Raw genomic sequence first — 21,843 nt, forward strand, 5'->3', positions numbered from 1 at the left:
TTTCTCCTTTCTTTAGTGTTATAGGAAAATCATAATTAAACTGCTATCATTCTGGAAACACCACTTGGGTTTCCTTCTCAGAAAGCTGCAGCTGGTAGGATAACAGAGTAAACAGAGAGATGATGGTCCTCAAAGGCAGGAATTCCTGGGTTCAAGTCCCATATCTGACACCCACTGATTGGGTGATTTAAGCTCTCCATGCCCATGGCAACTCTGCAAGACTTTTCACTTGCAGAGAATTTGCCAACCTGCAAAGCTAGAGGAGAATTTCCATACTTCAGCATCCCTATAATACTGAAATCACAAGTACTAACCTTATCCTGTAGTACTTATTTTGTTCATTTTGATGGATGACTATTTTTCTCCAGTGTTTAAAGGATGATTGTCACAGAAAGCTTTCGGATGGCTTTAGTTTGTGACCTCAATAAATCACTTATTTCGTCAACAAGTATTTATTGAACTTGCCCAATGTAAAACATTGGGATAGATAAAAAAGTCATAGTCCCTGCCCTGAATGGAATTTATAATGGTATCAGATCAATAATTGAATTCAGCAAATGTTTACACACTGTGCTATTTACTGGGGCTATTGAAAAACAAAAACAAAACCACAATTTTTGCCTTTAGGGTCCTTATATTTTACCAAAGAATATATGATTTTGTATATAATATGTGGCATATATATTCTGTGTATAATTATAGAAGTTATAATAAAAAATAAGGTAATTTAAGGAGAGAGAGACAGAATTAACAACTGAGAGAATTTGGAAAGACTCAGAAGTGGTGGTACCTGAACTGAGCCTTGAAGGAACACAGAGTGCTAAAGGAACACAGAATGGCTAATAGGCCAAGGTATGTACTAGGAAAGTAGGCTAGTAGACAAGATAAATAAAAATATTTGTTTTTGCTTTCAGTCATTTCAGTTGTGTCCAACTCTTTGTGACCCCATTTGGGGTTTTCTTGGCAAATATACTGTAGTGGTTTACCATTTCCTTCTCCAGCTTATTTGACAGAGGAGGAAACTGAGGCAAACAGGGTGAAATAACTTGACCAGGATCACACAGTAAGTGTCTGAGGATGGATTTTAACTCAGATTTTCCTGACTCCAGACTAGCACTCTATCCACTGTGCCACATAGCTGCTAACTAGTTAACTAACATTGCAAGGTAGCCTAAGATAAGTACAAAATTAAAAGTAATGATCATGAAAAGCTATAAGAATTCAGAGGATGGAGAGATTAATGTGAGCTGGGGGAAATTGGGGAGGGTTTCTGTGTTGGGTAGGCAGGATTGGGTTTGGTTGCAAATGTGCCAAATGTGTAAATTTAAAGCCACTTTAAATCGGGCTTTATGGGGGCAGCTTGGTGGCTTATTGGTTCGAGAGCCAGGTCTAAAGACAGGAGGTTTGGGGTTCAAATCTAGCCTCGGACACTTCCTAGCTGTGTGACCCTGGGCAAGTCACTTAGCCCCAAATTGCCCAGCCCTTACCACTCTTCAGTCTTGAAACCAATTCACAGTATTGATTCTAAGACAGAAGAGAGTTTAAAAAAACAACAACAGGCTTTAAAACATCAATCCTAAAAAATTACTGAATGACCCATAGTATCTGTCTTAGAGGGAAAAAGACCTTAGTACTATCACAACATAAACTATCTGTCCTATCCCAGCCTCCTCAAGCAAAGGTTAGACCAGCTTCTGCTTAAAAGACCTTCAGAGTTGGTGGATGACTTCCCTATGATGGTCACCCATTGCATTTGGGGATAGTTCCAAATATTATTTTTTTATTATATTGAATTAAATACTTCATCTTCTCAGTCTTCTTCCAGTCATGCCCATAAGGGTGGATGATGTCTCTAATCAATTCCCATCCTCACATAAATATAGTCAACCTGGCCACACTGAACATGGTATTAAGAAAGGTTAATTCTTTCTACCATGAGTTTAATTTTTTATTAAAATTTGCCTTTGCCCACAATGGGATTTCTTTTAGCTCCAGTCAAATGACTCTCAGTCTCTGGGCCATTGGAATCCAGGCTGATGCTTAGAAATCATGGCTGATTTCAAGCAACTCAGAGACTCTAAATATTTTATAACTCTGAGTCTATAAATAATAAATTCCACTGAACAAATTGCTTATCCCCAATTTCTGCCCACCCCTACCCACAGTAGCATACCAATTACAGTAACATTGATATTCAGTAATAAAGCATTTCATTCATGCCTGAACTTCAGTTGTAACAGCTTGTCCGCTGACTAATGGAATACTTTATCATTGTAAAAGGTGGGTTATTTGGGATCTAGCCTATTTTAAAGTTAGTAAAGTGAAATAATATTTTATTATACTTCTCCAAGATTGATCAGACATGTAAAGAGTAAGCAGTATTTTATTTATTTATTTATTTATTTTGCATTACCACCTATATTTGAAACAGAAAAGAGTCATCAAGTTTTGGCAAGAGAAAGTTTGGGGACAAAAATTCAATTATATTACCCTCTTGAAAAGTTATATCATTTTCAAGGCTTTACCTAATAATTCCTAAAGCCAAATGAGATGATGATATCTAAAGCACTTTACAAACTTTAAAGCATAGTATAAATGTGAGCAACTATTATGGTCAAAATGAATTTTATTTTCAAAAAATAAAGTAAAATTTTAGAATTAATTTAAAATTTAGAAATAAAATGAAATATCAAAAATGAGGATAGGCCAATGTGTCTCTTACCATTCAATAAGTGTAGAAAAACTATATGTTACTTTGCGCTCAGTGTTCTATATCATTTTATGTATATTAATACCACTTCGGTTCTCTTGAATGAATCAGAGCTTTGATCTCAAACCCGGTGTGAGAGGAGTTTGGAATGAGTGAAATATTAATTCAATCCATCTTTTTAACAAAAGCTCCCATAAAATGTAACAGCATCAACCAAATATTCACCCTCCTTCCTCTTCCCACCCCTCCATAGATTGGTAGGCACTATATTGAAGTCATAGCGTGTAACAGCAGATGGACTGTGCAAGAAGGAGGAAGTCCCCAAAGGATCATTTGATCATTTTATTACTTACATTGATATACAAATATGGACATTATCCAAGAATCATGGCCAAGCACGTATTCGGGTGTGATTTACAATATTCATTCGGTTCATTTTGCTGAACCAAAAAATTATGCATCCAACACCCATTTATTACACTTAAAATCTTTCAGAGAGGAAAATAAACACTCCTGCTGTATGTGTTTGTCTCTTTTTAATTTGGATGTTTGAGAGGTATATATATATATATATATATGGGTATTGCTCATGTGTTACTGAGCTTAGCATTATCCATGTACAGCAATATCCTTATAAAGTAAGTTATCGTAGTTATCTCTTCCATGCAGCTAAAGAATCCTGGACCCAGAGAAGCTACATCATTTGCACAAGATTATCCAGAAAGTAGAAGTCAGAGCATTCATTAAATACTTAAATTCTCAGAGCTATATTAAGTCCTCAAAGATTTTTACATATATGCTTTTATGCAGCACATACATTTGTGCTATATATACCGTAGGAAAAGCAGCACGACAGTGACAAAGAAGTCATAGAGAAAGTCCCAAAGAACTAATGGTGTGTGCAACATATTGAATCATAGATAAAGAAATAGTCTGAGAGAATAAGTGGGGCTCTAATAATCCCTGGCAGGTCTATCATGAATAAGACACATTTACTCTCTCAGTATAATTCTGTGTCCTGTTATATACCCTTACTGTTAATGTCCTGAAATGAAGGTTTGTTAGGGGTTTTTTTTTGGCATTTGTTTTGTTTTAAGAAAAGTGTGAACAGGGACAGCCAGGTAGCTCAGTGGATAAGGTGACAGCCCTGAAGTCAGTAGAATCTGAGTTCAAATCTTGCCTCTGACACTTCCTAGCTGGGTGACCCTAGGCAAGTCACTTAATCCCAGTTGCTTAGCCCTAAATGCTCTTCTGCCTTGGAACCAATACTTGTACCAATTCTAAGACAAAAGAGAGAGACAGAGACAGAGACAGAGAATGTGAATAGTGCCAAAGAGCTTGGACCATGAAAAAAAATGCTCAATAATTCTAAATGGATTGACCAACTTTCTACTCATAGATCAGTTTCTGGTATTCACATGGAGTCCTCCTGCATAATTATAAACAAAACTTAAGATGGCAGCTTTCATAGAAACACAGAGCCTTAAGGCAATGTCAATTTAAAAGGCCAACCCTCCATTCTAATAATTATATTCATGAGGATGATAATAATAGCTAGCATTTACATAGCACTTTAAAGATGGCACAGTGCTTTACATATTATCTCATTAGAGAGCTTCAATAAACTTATCTGAGCCAGCAATAGGTATAGAAAGTCCATCACAGGACATATACCTGAAGGCCTTCCCTTCTTGTCAAGTTCTTGTAGTGCTTATGTGGCTCTCTAAAACCTAGGATCACAACTGATCCAGCCATTCTGGATGGCAATTTGGAACTATGCCCAAAGAGTGCAAAAAGAATGCCTGCCCTTTGATGCAGGCATACCATTGCTGGGTTTGTACCCCAAAGAGATCATAGGGAAAAAGACTTGTACAAAAATATTTATAGCCGCGCTCTTTGTGGTGGCAAAAACCTGGAAAACGAGGGCATGCCCTTCAATTGGGGAATGGCTGAACAAATTGTGGTATATGCTGGTGAAGGAATACTATTGTGCTCAAAGGAATAATAAACTGGAGGAATTCCATGTGAACTGGAACAACCTCCAGGAATTGATGCAGAGTGAAAGAAGCAGAACCAAGAGAACATTGTAACCAGAGACTGATACACTGTGGTAAAATCAAAAGTAATGGACTTCTGTACCAGCAGCAATGCAATGACCCAGGACAATTCTGAGGGGTTTATGGAAAAGAACGCTACCCACATTCAGAGGAGGAACTATAGGAGTGGAAACACAGAAGAAAAACAACTGCTTGAACACATGGGTTGATGCGGACATGATTTGAGATGTAGACTCTAAACGACCTTCCCAGTGCAACTATCAATAATATAGAAATAAGTCTTGATTCATGACACATGTTAAAACCAGTGGAAATGTGTGTTGCCTACAGGGGGTGAAGGGGAGGTGGTGGAGGGGAGAGTAAGAACACGAATTATATAACCATGGAAAAATTTTCTAAAAAATAAAAATTTAAAAAAAAAAAACATAAAACCTAGGATCACAAATTGTTTACCATCTGGGAGAGAAGAATAAAGAGAAGTAGGAGAGAGAATTCAGATTGCAATTATTAAATAATTGTTTCTATATGTAGTTGAAAAAATAATAAAAGAAATGAGTTGGTTAACCAAACAAACAAACAAAAAAAGCAGGGTCTCCTTCAGCCATAATGAGTTAGATAAATAAGACCACAATCATTTATCAAGTACTTGCTATGTGCCAGACTGTCCTAAGCCCTGGGAGAAAGAAAGAAAGGGCCCTGCCTTTAAGAAGCTTATATTCTAATGAGTCATCAGAGGCTCCCTTCAAGAGTACACACTTCAGTTTTGTGAATTCCAATTAATCTTCAGTGAAGGAATGAAATGAAATGAAATGAAAAGACTTTTATTAAACACTTACCACATGCAAAGTGCTAAGGATAGAGACAAAAAAGCAAGACAGTGCCCTGAAGAGGAAGAACAAAATCTCCTCCCTCCTGGAGTCACCTTGACAATCAGAACTTAGACAACAGGAACATTCTTGATGAATTCACTAGGATGCTTAGATAGATATCACAGTATGCGAATATAAACATAACAATTATAGAAAATGTCATAAAATCCTTCATACTTTTCTACTCTTGTATAACCTATTGCCAAACTGTCATGTAGACAGACCTGGAGCACTGCCCAGAACAAGTGGATTCAATTTCCTCTTTAAAATAAGCAAAGTCGTTTTTAGCTAATATAACTAGACTCGGTGCCACCTGCTCTCAAGCAGCTCACAGTCTAATATTCTGAAAACACAACTTGTATAAAAGGTGTCAGCCACAAGTTAGATGGAATGGCCAGGTGGTCCTTAGTGTGTCCAAGCAAAGCAGGTCTCTTCTTTGAGTTGTTTCCATTGATAAAATTTACCCTTTTCTGATAAAGGACCCCTTGGACAAAGCCAAGCACTCTAGTGGTTAGACTCTCTCCTCTGAGTCTTCAGTAGCCATGGTTACTGAAGTGTTTACAGCTCCAGCCTCTACAGAGGTCATATCTCCAAAAGGATGACTTCTCCAGATGGTGGCTGTGGGGGCCTGAAGAAGAATGGGGGTCAGGGGTCTCCAGACCTCACCTTCCACTTCTTTGCTTCAGATTTCTCTTAGGAGGCTCACAGTGTAATAGTTGTTATCATTCAGTTGCTTTTCAGTTGTGTCTGACTCTTCATGACTCCATTGTCTGTTACTTTAAAGTTTCTTATTATTTACAAAATAAAACTCAGAATCTTAGAGATATCAGAAGCCATGAAAGCTGTAGGGGCTACCATATTGTTCAGGACAGTCATTTTTCAGTTTTGTCTGACTCTTTTGAGACCCCATTTGAGGTTTTCTTGGCAAAGATATTGGAGTAGTTTGCAATTTCCTTCTCCAGCTCATTTTGTAATGAGGCAAATAGGGTTCAATGACTTGCCTAGGATTATATAACTCATAAATATCTGAGGTTGGATTTGAAAATGAATCTTCCAGACTCCAGGTGCAACATTCTGTCTAACACACCACTAAGCTGCCCCTTTGCAAATGTATTAGTAAAGTCACATAAAACAAGTAGCTTATTCCTTTGCCCATCCTAGACAGCAGCCCAAATGAGAGCAGGGCTACCAAGAATTTGATAGAATTGATTTTTGAAAATACCTAACCATCAGTAGTTACAATGCAATGAATGATCTTCTAAAACCAATACTAGCAACAGCAGGTGAAGGGAAAATAACCATCATTGAGGAATATGACAATATATTTGTAAAAGAGGATTTATGTTTCTGGTATGTATCTGTCTGGATTTTGGGAAGCTTTGAATTCTCACCTTGCTTATTGAAAAAGTGCTGACACTAGAGTTAGAGGCTCTAGATTCAAATTCTCCTATTATTTATTAGCTATATGACTTTAGGCAAGTCACTTAATTTCTCTGGGCCTCAGTTTCTTAATCTGAAAAATGAGGAAGTTAATAAGACTTTAACAATACTTCCACTTGTAAGTCTTGTCCTTTGGTTATATCAGGGGTCGGCAACGTATGGCTCTTTCTGCAAGAGCCATAAAGTCAGTTTTTTTCAGGCGCTGTTACAGGAGTGCGCACTGTGAGCACTGTATGGCTCTCACGAAATTACATTTTAAAAAATGTGGCGTTTATGGCTCTCACAGCCAAAAAGGTTGCCAACCCCTGGGTTATATCATTACCACTTTTTATGATTCAAATCCTGCCTTTATTTACACCTCTGTGACTTTGATATCTCTGTTCCTCGATTTCTTCATCTATAAATAGTAATACTGATAATAATAGCTAACATTTATGTAGTACTTGCTATGTGTTGGGAACTCTACCAAGCTCTTTACAATTATTTTCACAGCAACTCTTAGATGTAGGTGCTATTATTATCCCAATTTAAGATGGGGAAACTGAGGCAAAAAGGCTCAGTGACTTGCCCATAGTCACACAGCTAGTAAGTGTCAGAGGACAGATTTAAATGTGGGTCTTCCTGACTCCAGGTCCAGCGCTCTCTCTCCTGTTCCACTTGGCTGAAAGGACTGAACTAGACAGCTCTGAGGTCCCTTCTAGATCTATGATCCTGTGGTCTTGAGTATTTCATATTTTTCCCCCTGTAGAGTTACTCATTCCTTGTTTACTAGAAGAATTCAGAGAAATCAATCCACAACCGGTACTTTTAGCATCTGAGACAGATTGCTTTGAAATAGATTATAGAGATCATATAATCATCACTGTAGAACTTGAAGGGAACGTGGAGGGCATCTAAGTCCAACCCCCTCATTTACAGAGGAGGAAAGCAAGGCCCAGAAAAGCTGAATAACTTTCCCATAGTCACACAGGGAGTACAAATCAGCAGTGAAATGTAAATGAGAAAAAGTCTTCTAATTTCAGAACCAGTCACCCTTCCACTGTACTGGGTTACTGGAGGGAATAAACACTCCTTGTAACCTAAAAGAAGCATTGCTCTGAGTTTTAGGAATGCACTATCTTAAAGACTGTAAATACCATTAAGTTTAATTGTGTTTCTAGAACTGTGGCCATAACTAATTACTAATTGTGGTTGAGTGAGGAGGGAAGAGGACAGTGGAAGGGCAAGCCTGCATTGATATGACCAAGAGAAGAGGATTTTTTTTTAAGCACTACTTACACTGTATTTATGTCTGAAGCAATATTCTGCCAGTCTTCTTGTGCATTAAGAATGCATACATACAGGTATACTTTGAGATGCATGTTAATGCATTTTCCCTTTTTTCCCCCTTCTCCCAGATTGTAGACAGCAAACTGTGGTTCCAGTTGGACTGTGGCACAGGTCCCGGAATCTTGGGCATCTCTGGCCGAGCTGTGAATGATGGGAATTGGCACTCAGTCTTCTTAGAGCTCAATCAGAATTTCACAAGCTTGTCTCTGGACGATAGCTATGTGGAACGCCGCAAAGCCCCCCTCTATTTCCAGACACCGAACACAGAGAGTGCCATCTACTTTGGCGCCCTGGTGCAGGTGGACAACATCCGGAGCCTGACGGACAAGAGGGTCACCCAGGTCCTGAGCGGCTTCCAGGGTTGCCTGGATTCTGTGGTCCTGAATAACAATGAGCTGCCCCTGCAGAACAAACGCAGCAGCTTTGCTGAGGTGGTGGGCCTCACTGAGCTCAAGCTTGGATGCGTCCTGTACCCGGATGCCTGTGAGCGGAATCCCTGCCAGAATGGAGGGAGCTGTGCCAGCCTGCCATCTGGTGGTAAGTGCCCCAGCCTGTAGTCCAGCTCCCCATCACACCCCCACTAGCCCCCTTCTCCCATCAACTAGTGGCAGCCAAGCCATGAGCACCTTTCCCGTTGGGACCCCATAAGAAATGTGCCTCTTTACATGGGACCCATCATCCGGAGCTTGCTAGCTTCATCGGTGAGTGGCAAAGTGCCATGTGCTAATAATCAATGCCACTGTTCAACAAAGAGAGAAATAGATAAACCCCAGATTCCCGCAGGGCTCTTTAATCCTGGTTATGTGGGAACCAAGGGCTTTACAGTTAGGGGAGGATCCAACTCAGCCTCTCCAAGATCTCTTTGGGGCATTAAAGGTGGGAAAAGCGCAGCAGGAACCTTCATCTTCAGGTACTCCCTCAGCCCATTTATATGGTTAGTGACTTGATAGGATCATAGATTTAGATACAGAAGGAACCTTAGAGGACATCTAGTCCAGCCCCCTCTTCTATAAATGAGGGAATTAAAGCCCAGAATCCCACCGTGGCAGAACCAGACTAGAACTGTGACATCCTTCCTTTGTATTTTCTCGCTGCAGTCTATATCAGCACAAAGGGACTGCTTTAGTTACAAAGGCCATAGACAGTGATCCTACCGAGGCGTGGGAACATAGAAATTATGAATTAGGTTTAAAGTATGACAGTGAAAAGAGCAAATGGATTTGGCATTAGAAGACTTGTGTTCAAGTCCCTGCTCTGCCACTTGCCACCTGAGTGACCCAGGACAAATCACTTAACCTATTTGGCCTTCGGTTTCTTCAGCTGTAAAACAAGAGGGTTGACTAGATGGCCTCTATGATCCCTTCCAGTGCTAACTACTTTCTGAGAGGTAAAATATTAATAAAAACTGAACACAGGAAGGAAAAAACAGAAGTGAATATAGCTATCCTGGCTATGAAAAATAAGTGAAAATAGCACTGATGTTACTTTTGTCAGGTGAAATGTGTGGATTGAGATAACAGTAATGATAAATGAGTAATGTGGTTGAAAGCCAGGCCTGGGAAAAAACCTTTTTTCTATCAACTCTGAGGATAAACATTGCAGTCTGAATAAACATCTGCTCTCTCTCTCTCTCCCTCTCTCTCTCTCTCTCTTTCTCTTCTCTTCTCTTCTCTTCTCTATCTCATTGTCTTTCTGCTTCTCACTCACTGTCTATCTCTCCTCTTCCTCTTTCGGTCTCTCACTGTCTCTCTCTTGTCTCTTTCTTTCACTGCCTCTCTCCTCTCTCACTGTCTATCTCTCCTCTTCCTCTTTCAGTCTCTCACTGTCTCTCTCTCTTTCTCTCACTGCCTCTCTCCTCTCTTACTGTCTATCTCTCTCTCACTGTCTCTGTCACTCTTCTCTCATCTCCGTCTTTCTATCTCTCACTGTCTTTCTGTCTCTTCCTTTCACTGTCTTTCTGTCTCTTTCTCTCACTGCCACTCTTTCTCACTGTCTCTCTTCATTCTTTATCTTACCCTCAGTCTGCCTCTGTCTCTGTTTCTCTGCCTCATAACCAAAAAGAAAGACACCAACAAGGGGAAGGAAATAATTTGAGGTGGGAGGAGGTTGGCCACAAAATATTTGTAGATCCTTTTTGTTTTTGAGAAAGACACTGAGATTATTTAAGCCCCAGGAGAATAAATATGCAACAACTGCTTGATTTTTCTCAGATGAAGGATCTGAGTTAACTGTAAAGCTGAGCATCTTTCCTTTTCTGAAGCAGCTGGACATGGGAGCAACTCTGCCATTGATTTTGCTCCATCCCATTTCAGTGATCACTCCGCAGCCATGTGATTAGTAAATTTAAACCTCTCTCACAAATCACTGATAGCTTCCATAGTGTGTATTACAATCAAATACTTAAGAAGCCCAACTCTCAATTCCGAGTCCATCTTATTATTAGAATAGTATAAAGTGTCTATGAGATGATGCACTGCAGAAATACAGACACCAAAGTTATTTAGACTTGCATATGTTACTGCCACAATGAGGGCCAAATACCCTAGGGGGATATTTCTGCTGTCTCAGTTTAAGAAATCTATTTGCCATTTTTACTGTCTCAGCAGTATATGTAAATAAAGGGTTGTTATAGTGCCATAATTCCCAAATGATGGGCACTAACTATACTTCAGTAGTTCTATAAACCAGCCCATTATGACAAGTCATGGCCAGTTTTTCACCAGGCAAAACAATTCTGCTAGTGTGAGCCATCTACGATATATAAAAGGAGCATATAATTAAATCGGGTTGAAATAGAACACCACTCCATGTCAAATGCTAGTTACACTACCACAAATTGTAATATACTTTTAATGATGGCAGGACATTGTGTTTTCTGGCTTGGCTACCAGAACCCACAGTGGGTTTCCTTTAAAAAAAAAAAAGAAAAGAAAAGAAAAAGAAAAAAAGCAATAATGAGAAAGCTAAAAAAACCCTAAACTCTACTCTTGCCTCTATATTTTTTATTGTTCTTTTATAATACTGTTACAGGGCTTTTTTTCTAGGTGATCAGTCATCAGTAAAGGCCATTTCAGCATAGGGTGCTGATTGTATTCAATCAAAAATACTGATACTTCATTTATTTCTTTGATGACATGGCAAATTAAAATACTATGCAGCTGGAAGGAACCCTTGAGATCGTATAAGGCTAACCTCTTCATTTTGCTGATTAGAAACCTGGATCAGGATCCTCCATACAGAAATAGCACTGGATTTGGAATCAAACGAGCTAGGTTCAAATATGGACTCTTTTTCTTACTATCCTTGTGGCCACGGACTAATCCTAGAGCACAGCCTTTGGCATCAGAGGACCCGAGTTTACATGTAACCTCTGTTGGCTTCAACCTGGGAACCTCTGCAAACCTCGGTTTCCTCATCTGTGGAATGAAGAGACTTGAACTAGATGACCAGTGAGGTTCTTTGTGGCTCTTTTACATCTATGAGATGGGTGTCTTCTCTGAGCCTCAGTTTCTTCTTCTGTAAAATGAGGGGGTTTGACCAAATGACCTCTACAGGTACAAGGTACATGCAGTGGTCGTATTATCCCTATTTTACTGATAAGGCAAATGAGGCACAGAGAAATAGAATGACTTTCCCTGGACCACACAGCCAGTCAGCATCGGAGACAGAATTTTAATTCAGCCCTCCCTAAGTCCAAGTCCAACATTCTATTCACTATATAACTTTCAGTTTCTACTTTTCTCAATTTCCTAAAATAAATTGCCTTAATCTTGCCTCTGGAGTATTTTACTCAAGCTCCTGCCACCCCTTGCTTCATATGACAGGGCTCACGATAACAATATTAGAAGGCAATTTCTTTAAAATGAAATTGGATTAGGTTCTTATCTCCCCTCTGCATAGGAGAACAGACTTTCTCCTAAGAGAAGAACTGTTCTCCTAAGGATAGAATTTAAGCTAGGTCACACAGTGGTTTAAACTGAGCCTGGAGTCACAAAGACCTGAGTTCAAATCCAACCTCCAAATCTGGGCAAGTCACTTTAACCTCATTTGCCTCAGTTTCCTCATCTGTAAAAAGGGGAAGAATAACAGCATCTACCTTCCAGAGTTATTGTGAGGATCAAATGAGAATAATTACAAAGCACTTAGCCCAGTGCCTAAGACATAGAAAGTGCTCTACAAATGTTTATTATTATTGTTATCACTCCCACTTTCTGTGCTCTTATTCTAAAGAAGGCTCACTCCCTTGCAGCCTCATCCCATTTGGTCTTTATTTCCCATTGTGTGTGTGTGTGTGTGTGTGTGTGTGTGTGTGTGTGTGTGTGTGTATAACTGATCAAGAGTGTAACAGCTGCCCATCCAGGGTAATTCCTAAACACCACCTGGCAGCCTCAGCTCTGACAAACCTCTAGGCATGCTCTCAATTGAAACGAAACACTAGTGATTTCCAAGAAAAGGCACAGGTTCAAATCCCAGCCCTGCTATCTTAGCATTGAATCTTACACTTGCTTAGGCAAGTGGCATTATTTTTCTAAGCCAGGGTGTCTAAACTTTTTCTGAGTCATGGGTTCCTTTGGTAGTCTGATGAGTCCTATGGACCCTTTCTCATTTTATAAATGCATAAAGCAAAATACACAGGATTGATTGCAAAAGAAACTAATCATATGGAAATGGAGTTATCAAAAGACTTTTTCCAATCATAGACCCTGGTTAAGAGGTAAAAGGAGGAGACAGCCTTTGAGACTTCTTTCATTTCTAGAATGATGTTCCTTAGATGACTAGTCTCCTGTCCCTTTCTGCTGAAAATCCTGTTATCACATATAAGGGCAGGAATAGACTTCATTCCAGCACAGAGTCTTCAATCTTTTATTAATTGTTGACTACATAACAGATACCTACTGGAGCTACAGGTAAAGTCAGAAACAATCACTGTCCTCATGTAGCTCACATTCTAATGGGAGATGTAAAAATTTAGGTTTATACAAGATATTGAGTGAATAGAAGGTCATTTTAGAGGGGAAAGTACTAATACTTGGAGGAGCTGGAAAAGACCTCCTGCAGAAAATGGGGTTTGAACTGAGTCTTGAAGGAAGCCAGAGAAACTTCAAAATTAGAAGAGGGGTAAGCCAAGCCTTTGTGGCATGGCATCCATCTACACCGAATTGGGAGATGGAGTCTTGGTGAGTAAACAGTTGCCTCTAGGCCAAAGTGGCTGGATCAGAGAGTGTGTGGAAGGAAGGAATAAAATACAAGGAGACTAGAAAGGTAGGAAGGGGGTAAATGCCAAACAAAATCCAAGGAGAGAATTCTTCTTGAAACCACTCCAGTTTCTAGCATGCAGCCTTGTCTCCCTCAATGCTTGAAGAGAGAAGATAAAGGAGGCATATTCAAGCCTTTATCAGTTCTTTTGTAGCATAGACTTTCTGCTAAGCATGCATATCCTGTCAGCAAACACATGAAATTAGGCCCAAGAACTTTTCCCAGTGTTATACTCACAAAAGGAGCCAACAACTCATTCCTTAATTCAGACCCATGGGTACATGACTGTATAATTGCAAGGTGACTTAAGATAAAGCAGAATTCTTGTTAGATATTAGCTAGAGGTAAAACATAGGAAGATAAAAGAACAATGAGAGAGACCTCTTTCTAAGAAAGAAAGAGAAAAATCCTCTAGTAAATTCCTGAAGGGGCTCTGAGGAGCTGATTGGAGGAAAAGAATCCTTGTCCTACTAAATCAAAGGTGGGAGCCTGTATATTATTTAAATAGGTTTTAAAAATGAAGTCTCGGCAAGAAGAAAAAAAGGTGAGAGACCTAAAAATGTAACAATATTCATGGGCATTCTCTGATCTATGTTTTAATCATTTGACCATCCTGATACTGTTTCTGATTTTATATTGTTTATTCCTCCAGAATCCAGTGTATTTAAGTGGTTGACATATATCACCATCCATCTACCCCTCCCTTTGTGTATGTAAAGAATATTAGAAAACTAGCCTTACAACGCCCTGTTATTAGAACACACTGCCCCTTCATTGGTGTCTCTTACAGAATGCTGCTCTGGGGCCGTATTTTGTCCTTAAAAAGGCACTAGAAGTAGGATGCAATTGTTTTTTAACATTTTTTAATTTTTAAAGTTGCTGCTCCCCCCACCCTACCCTCTGCCACCACCCCACAGCCCTAAAATCACGCCTTTGGCATGTAGAGCAGAGAAGCGAAAGGCTGTGTATATAAGCTTGGAATGAGGCACTCAGCAAGTTTGACCAGTGCTTATAAGTCTAGCTGTCCCAGCAGCCAGCCACAGGACACATAGGAAGCAGCGGCAGCCGGAGCCCAGAAGGCTGGCTTGTAATAAGAACATAAATATGGCCCTTTGCATCAGCCACAGAGGGAAAGCTCCTTCTGAGCAGAACCTCAAAATGATACGTGTTGCATAAACATGAGCTGGAAATAGCAGCAACCACTGTGGCAGAGAGATGGCTCCTAGCCAGAGTGACCTCTGCCTTCCTATCCCCACGGCCAGGCAGCATGCTGTTCAGCAGAACCCTGGCAGGGGTCTGAACAAGGAGACCTCAGTCTCCCTCTCCTCTGCGTTACCCCGACTCAGTTGTCTCCCTGAGAAGGGGAAAAACTATTTGTGATGAGACTGCAATTTGGCAAATGGGCACAGTAAGGCAGAGCTGATAGCAGAAACTGACTCCAGGTCAGCTGTGTGTGGGACTGGATGCTAAATTCGTGCTATCCAGGAAAGAATGCAACATGCAGGTGGATTTGGTAGTCTTTTGTCTGTTCTAAAATCACATTAGATGCTCCTTTTTTTGTTGTTAACAATGTTATGTCCTAATAAGCTTCCTCCCTAACCCCTGCCATGAATCAGTGAATGAATAAAAAAAATTAACAAATAAGTACCAAAAAAGAACACATTCCACACATCCTAGCTCTGTGACCCTGGGCAAAACATTTAACCCCTTTGCCTAGCCCTTCTGCCTTAAAACCAATACAGAATATTGGTTCTAAGATGGAAGGTAAGAGTTTTGTTTTTTTTTTAAAGTAAGAAATCAACATATTGGCCACATCTGAAAAATGCACATATTATTCAACACTTATCATCTACCACCTCATTGCCAATGCTTTGCCATCAAGTCCTCTGAAATTATTATTGATCCCTGCCTTGAAACAAGAGTCCTGAAGTTTTTCATTGTAGTTTTCCTTTGCATTGTTGTGGTGGTCATGTAAGTTGTTCTCTTGGTTCTGCTGACTTTGCTCTATATCAGTTCATATAAACTTTTTCAGGTTTCTCTAACTTCTTCACATTCATCATATTGTAGATAATGACATTCCATTCTGTTCACATACCAGTTTATTCAGCTTCTCCCCAATTAATCAGCAACCATTTTTCTCCCAGTATTTTCTTTGCTATTCCAAGAAATGCTGCTTCAAATTTTTTTTAATATTTGGGAAGGGTTTTGGTCTTTAGGAAGTTGTTGAGTGTTCATCTTAATTCCTCTTCCTATCGCCAAGCTGTACTAAATCTGAGCAAATCTATAAATTTGCCAGCAGGTATCTCTATAAGTGTAATACTTAGAGTCATGGCAGCTATTAGGATACAAAGCAAGTTGGTAAGCAGATGAAGGAAGAAATATGGTTTTCCAGTTAGAGAACTGAATTAAAAATCAGATATAGTATTTATTCTGGGGGCAGTTTGCATAGTGGTTAGAGAACTAGAATTAGAATCAGAAAGGTCTGGGTCTATGCATTTCATACACTTATTAGTTTTGTGATGCTGGTTAAGGACCACCAAGTTCTCTGAATCTCAGTTTCCTCGTTTCTAAAGTGGGGGTGTTAATGATGTTAACCTCACAGGGTTTCTCAAATAATATATATGAAACACTTTACAAAACTTCAGTGTGCCATAAACATCAGGTATTTTAAAGACCAGACTTCATTACTAGCTAAACCAGGATTTTATGAGGGATGCCAAGTACAATGTATCTCTCTCTCTGCCCCTGCTAAATAATAATAAGATATCCCTATTGACCCATTTTCTGGGTGGTGTTGAATGCATTGCATCACTCTGCCCTTGCTAGATAATAGGAATAAAATATTCCCATTCACCCGTAACTAAATGTAGGCATTTCTCAGATGAGAACCCATGAAACCTGTCAAATTCTTTAAAAGAACTTGATATCTACATAAGACCTGAAGGAAAAGTATATCCCCAAGTGAAGTTCATTTTAGCACAGACATGTATATTTGTGTTCCTAGCCACATAAGAGATCTGGGTCTTGGATGAATGTAGAAGGAAATACATTCTTTTCCATTTTATCCAGGGATTCAACCTTGAGAGAGCCATCCACCCTCTCAGCATTGTTTTTTAAAGTTGATAGTCAAAATGAGACAGTACAGGAACCTGGATCCACTACATGATGAGAATGACTTGGAAGAAGGAGAGGGGCTTGGCTGACAAAGGACTAGTGATAGACTAGCTGTATGTTGTAGTTTCCAGCAAATCCAAAGAAAATACTAAAATTTTAGGATGATTTCTCCTAGTGGACTAAATTAATAGTTCATACATTAGAAAAGCTTCCAGGTAATGTTAGAAAAGCCATTAACAGACAAAAGTCAAATGCTTTATGCATTCTGGAAAACATATATGGATAGATAATAAACACACATATGGATATCTACAAATATACATTAATATATTATAGCTATATGTGCATGTGTCCATATGCCAACTGTGTGTATATATTTATACTTTTTTTTCAAAAGAATACACTATAAGCTGAGGACGTTAAGTGCTGCTCATGTTAGCTCCCTCACATTTTATGAACAGCTTCCAATTCCTCAATAAACTGTTGGAGGCCAGGAGCCTCATTTGTATTATGTGAGATGTGAGCCAGTTAGCACACACAGGGAAAGTTCCAGCTCTCCCTTTAGTGTGTTTTCATTTTGTAGGGTTTACTTGGCTTTTGAATTTAGCCCCTCTTTGTGTTTGAAAAGAAGCAAGGGGGAAAAAAATGATCAGAGTAATTAAAAGTTGAAATGGCCTAACTAATCATGTAGGCCATCTGTGTCAGTGTGAGCTTGTTCCCTGGGCACACTGTCTGTTTTATCCAGACTTGTGTTCAATGTCCCAAGTGATAATTCTGCTACCACTTTCCTTAGAAGACTAATTAATAGTCTCACTGACAGGAGGGTTTTTTCCCCTTGACATTCAGCCTAAAATTAAAGTGGGGGGGGATCTTTGTGGCTTTCCATTGTTTGGTGTATAAGAGCAACAGAGAGTCTAGTTTTATCTCTGAGATTTTTCTCAGGATAACCCTTGTTAACTCTAAAAACATTTATTGACATAAGATGCTGGGATTTTTTTTTTCAGCAAATGCCTTAGTTGATGCCATCTTCAGAACCAAATTATTAGTTACATTTGACATTTTTTACATCTTTGTGGTGCTGAAAGGGGGAGTGCAGGGGAGGAAGGGAGGGAGGAAGGAGGGAGAGAGAGAGAGAGAGAGAGACAGAGACAGAGACAGAGACAGAGAGAGAGAGACAGAGAGAATATGAATGAGTATGTATCAAGACAGTTAGACATTCCCAGAATGATTCAATGATTCAACCATTTCCTACCTGAAAAAATCAAAGAGGCTTGAAGGTACAACCTAAATAAATCAGACCAAAGAAACTGCTGATGGCTTGGAAAAAGAACATATAAGTTATCCTGATTGTCTTCGTATCCTATATCTACCAGAACATTGCTGATCCTACTGCATGCAGAAATGTTTTGGCATTTTATGTATTTTGAAAATGTTTTCTTTGCACAAAGAAAGGGTCCGCATGGGTACAGATTTTCACAGACACCTGCATCTCTTCTAAATGGAAACTTTGCAAGTGTGGCTCTTTTTTTTTTTTTTTTAAAGGGTAAGGGTTTCAGAAAGTAGGCTTCTCAGCTTTGTTAGGATTTGGAGAAACAAGCTCAGGAAATGCATTTTGTTCCATTTACCCCAAACCTAGCAGTAATTAGTAAGGACTACATATTCAGAATATTCCCTGGTTTGACACTCCCTCCCCATCCTCATTCCATGAGAAATGTAGGGCTTCTCGAAGTCATATTTCTACTTTGTATTTACAAAGGGGAATGAACTAGCTGTAGTCAAATAAAACCTGAGCATCTCTTGACATTCTTTTTCCTGTTCTGGTGTTTCATATTGACATATTGTGGCACCTGGGAATAACGTGGAACAGCCTCGCTGTTTTTTCTTATCATCGTTGTTATTTAATATTTATTTAGCACCCACGTGAGGTTTTCTGGGGAGGGCCATCTCATTGCCTCTCAGCCCTTATTGTGAGCTAAGGGAATTAGCTAATTCACTTCCCTGGGGATCCGTGATGAATAACTACAAAAAAGCTGAGCAAATAGTAAATGTAGCTTGTCACTGTCAGGACAGAATGGTGGCACCTTCCTTCTTACACTGGGAGCGAGATACCTAGGAAGCCATTGTGCCAGTGGAGCCGAGCTTCTATTTCAGAATAGAAGAACCAAGACTTTTAGGGGCTGATTATGTTGCTTCATGATGTCTGGATTCTCTGGGCCAACTCCAAAGATTCAGACTATCTATTGAAGCAGCATAATGAGAGCTCCTTTTTTTGTTTGTTTTTTTCCCTTTTTTTTATTATATGTGTGTGTATACATATACATATACATATATATACACACACACACACACACACACATATATATATATAACCAATTACAGTTATTAACAAATTTCCACACAAGTTTTCCTAAGTTATATAATCAAACTTATCTTCCTCCCTCCCTTCCTTCTCTTCACCCTCCCTGGACTTGTTTCCCTTTTTCAAAAGAGGCAACACAGTATTGTAATAATAATAATACCAATAAGAGATAGCACTATAAAATAGTAGTGCTTTACAGTCTGCGAAGCATTTCATCTGTATTCTCTCATTTAATCTCATTTTAATTGGGATAACTAGGTGTCTGAATGTGTGTATATAATACATATATGTGTACATGATCCCTCAAAATAGTTACTATGCATGTATATATGACTGTCTATATAATTATATAGATGTGTGTATGCCTCTATACATGTACATGTATGTATATGTGTGCATAGGTTGTGTTAAAAATAAAACCACTCNTATACATGTACATGTATGTATATGTGTGCATAGGTTGTGTTAAAAATAAAACCACTCTACATATGTCTAGATATCTGTCTACATAGGTGTATGTCTTTATACATGTCCATATGTTTGTATGTGTATTTATTGCCTTAAAAATAAAGTTCAGATTTTCCTGCCTGGCACTCAGGGCTTTCTGTAAACTGGAAGCACTCCACCTTTCCAGCCTTATCTCATTTAGCTCCTTCCAAGCAGCTTTGCTCCAGCAGAATAAGGCTACTCCATGGCCCTGAACGCTCTGCCCACTTGGCTTTGTTTGCCCACACTTGGTCCAGAATGCCTTCTCCCCACCCCTCATTGCCTGTTGAATGCCTATGTGCCCTTTAAAGTCCAGCTTAAGTATTACCTCTGGGATGATGAAGGGATAATCATCTCTTTGTCCCCCGTGGGTTTCATCATTGTGGCATGAATGTGTTTGAGTATGCTTCTACCTATATCTATTCCTGGCTGTCTCCACTCTTAGTCTGTGCATTGCCTAAGAGGGCAGAAATTGTCTTCTGAATTTAATAATTCCTTCCTATTCTAAGTAAACACCCTCTAAGTAGGTGCTTATAACTCCTTTCAGTATTGTCTGCGGTCACAACATACAAGAAATCATCCAGTTCAATCTCTTCGTTTTATAGACGAGGAAATTAAGGTCCATAGAGATTAAATGATTATTCAGGGTTACAGAATAAAGTGCTATAAAAAAATTAATCTAGAACCCAGAGCTCCTGATTCTAAGCCCCAGGATACTTCCTGCTACTCCAAACCAGAAAGGCTTCTTCAGGATATCACATAATTCTATCCAAGTATACCTTCTACATTGCAACTTTCCCCACTGTGGTTTCCATGTTTCACAGGTTGCCATAAGAAATTAAATGGGAATTTTGAGGGAATTTTGCATAAGCCACAATCAACACACAAAGACCAGTAGACAATGCAGAAAAAGTTTGGGAACTTGGAAATGCAGAAAATAGGGAGTTCAAAGATTATTTCTTAATTTTTTAAACATATGCAGTATATTCAATATTATTCTCAAATTTGTTTCATTTTTAATTTATTTTCCACATAGCATTTTTATTTAATATTGACTTATGACCAAATACTTAAACCTAATTTTACCTTAAGGTATTATAAACACCCCATAAATAAAAAGAAATAATTCAGACCTCTTCTCTGGTACTATATTAATTAATGATTAATATATTATATTAAATATAAATTATATTAAATATATATACATGATAGATTATCAGATTTACTAAACACTGAGCTACTTTGTTCAGTTTTTTCTGGGTTTATTTCACGTTTCCACTTTTCTACTTTTTAGTTAGTCTTAGTGATTACTGCTCTATAATAGTTTGAGATCAGGTACTAGTAAGTTCCCTCCATTACTGCCCTCATTAATTTCTTGGATTGTTTACTTTTTATTCTTCCAAATTGTTATTTTTCCTAGTTCTACAAAGTAAGTCCTTGGCAGTTTAATTCTCATGGCACTAAATTACCATTTCTATTAAGCTAGTACAACCCAATCATGAACAATGAATATCTCCAGTTATTTACTTGTATTGTTTACCTTTTTAGCATTGTCCCATACTGCTCTATTCAAGCATTCTACACCTCCAAGATACCCAAACAAATAATTTAAACTATAAATGAATACCACTCATCCCCATAGGTAAATTAGATTAATAAAAACTTTTGGTTCTTTATAATACCTAAATATAGAACATCTTCTCTGGTCCTTACAACCAACCTATAAAGTAGCCAGGGTAGTTATTATCTCCATTTTGCAGGTAAGAATTGAAAGGCCCAAAGAATTCAGCACAGTGCTTGGCACACAGTATGTAAATATATACTATATAAATGCTAATTACCTTCCTTTCCCCCTTCCCAGAAAAAATGCATTTTTTTCCCAGAGCTGCTCAGTTAGTAATGAGCATAGATAATATTTAAATCTAGGTCCTCCAGCTCCCAAGTTTACAGTTCTTCCCACTCTGCTACTTGAGGGCAAGTCACTTAACTAGTCTGAGCCTCAGTTTTCTTACCTATTGAATGGCCTAGCCTACCTCATCACTAGGGTCTCGGGTCAAAATTCTAAATTTCTTTGAAGGAAAAGGTCTTTTCTGAAGGAAGGAAGGAAGGAAGGAAGGAAGGAAGGAAGGAAGGAAGGAAGGAAGGAAGGAAGGGAAAGAAAGAGAAAGGATGGAAGAAAGAGAGAGACAGGGAGAAAAAGAGAGGAAGGAAGGAAGGAAGGAA

General features: G+C 38.8%; 1 protein-coding gene across 1 annotated transcript in view; it reads left to right on the plus strand.

Moving 5' to 3' along the window:
- FAT3 (FAT atypical cadherin 3) overlaps positions 1–8,962 on the plus strand; it is a 553,803-nt gene extending 544,841 nt beyond the window's left edge. Inside the window, exon 21 of the mRNA XM_044668995.1 lies at positions 8,474–8,962. Coding sequence (XP_044524930.1) covers positions 8,474–8,962 — 489 coding nt within the window. The remainder of the gene's footprint in view (positions 1–8,473) is intronic.
- The last annotated feature ends 12,881 nt before the right edge of the window (positions 8,963–21,843 follow it).

The sequence above is a fragment of the Gracilinanus agilis genome, chromosome 3 (genome assembly GCF_016433145.1).
Source record: "Gracilinanus agilis isolate LMUSP501 chromosome 3, AgileGrace, whole genome shotgun sequence".
Taxonomy (NCBI): Eukaryota; Metazoa; Chordata; class Mammalia; order Didelphimorphia; family Didelphidae; genus Gracilinanus; species Gracilinanus agilis.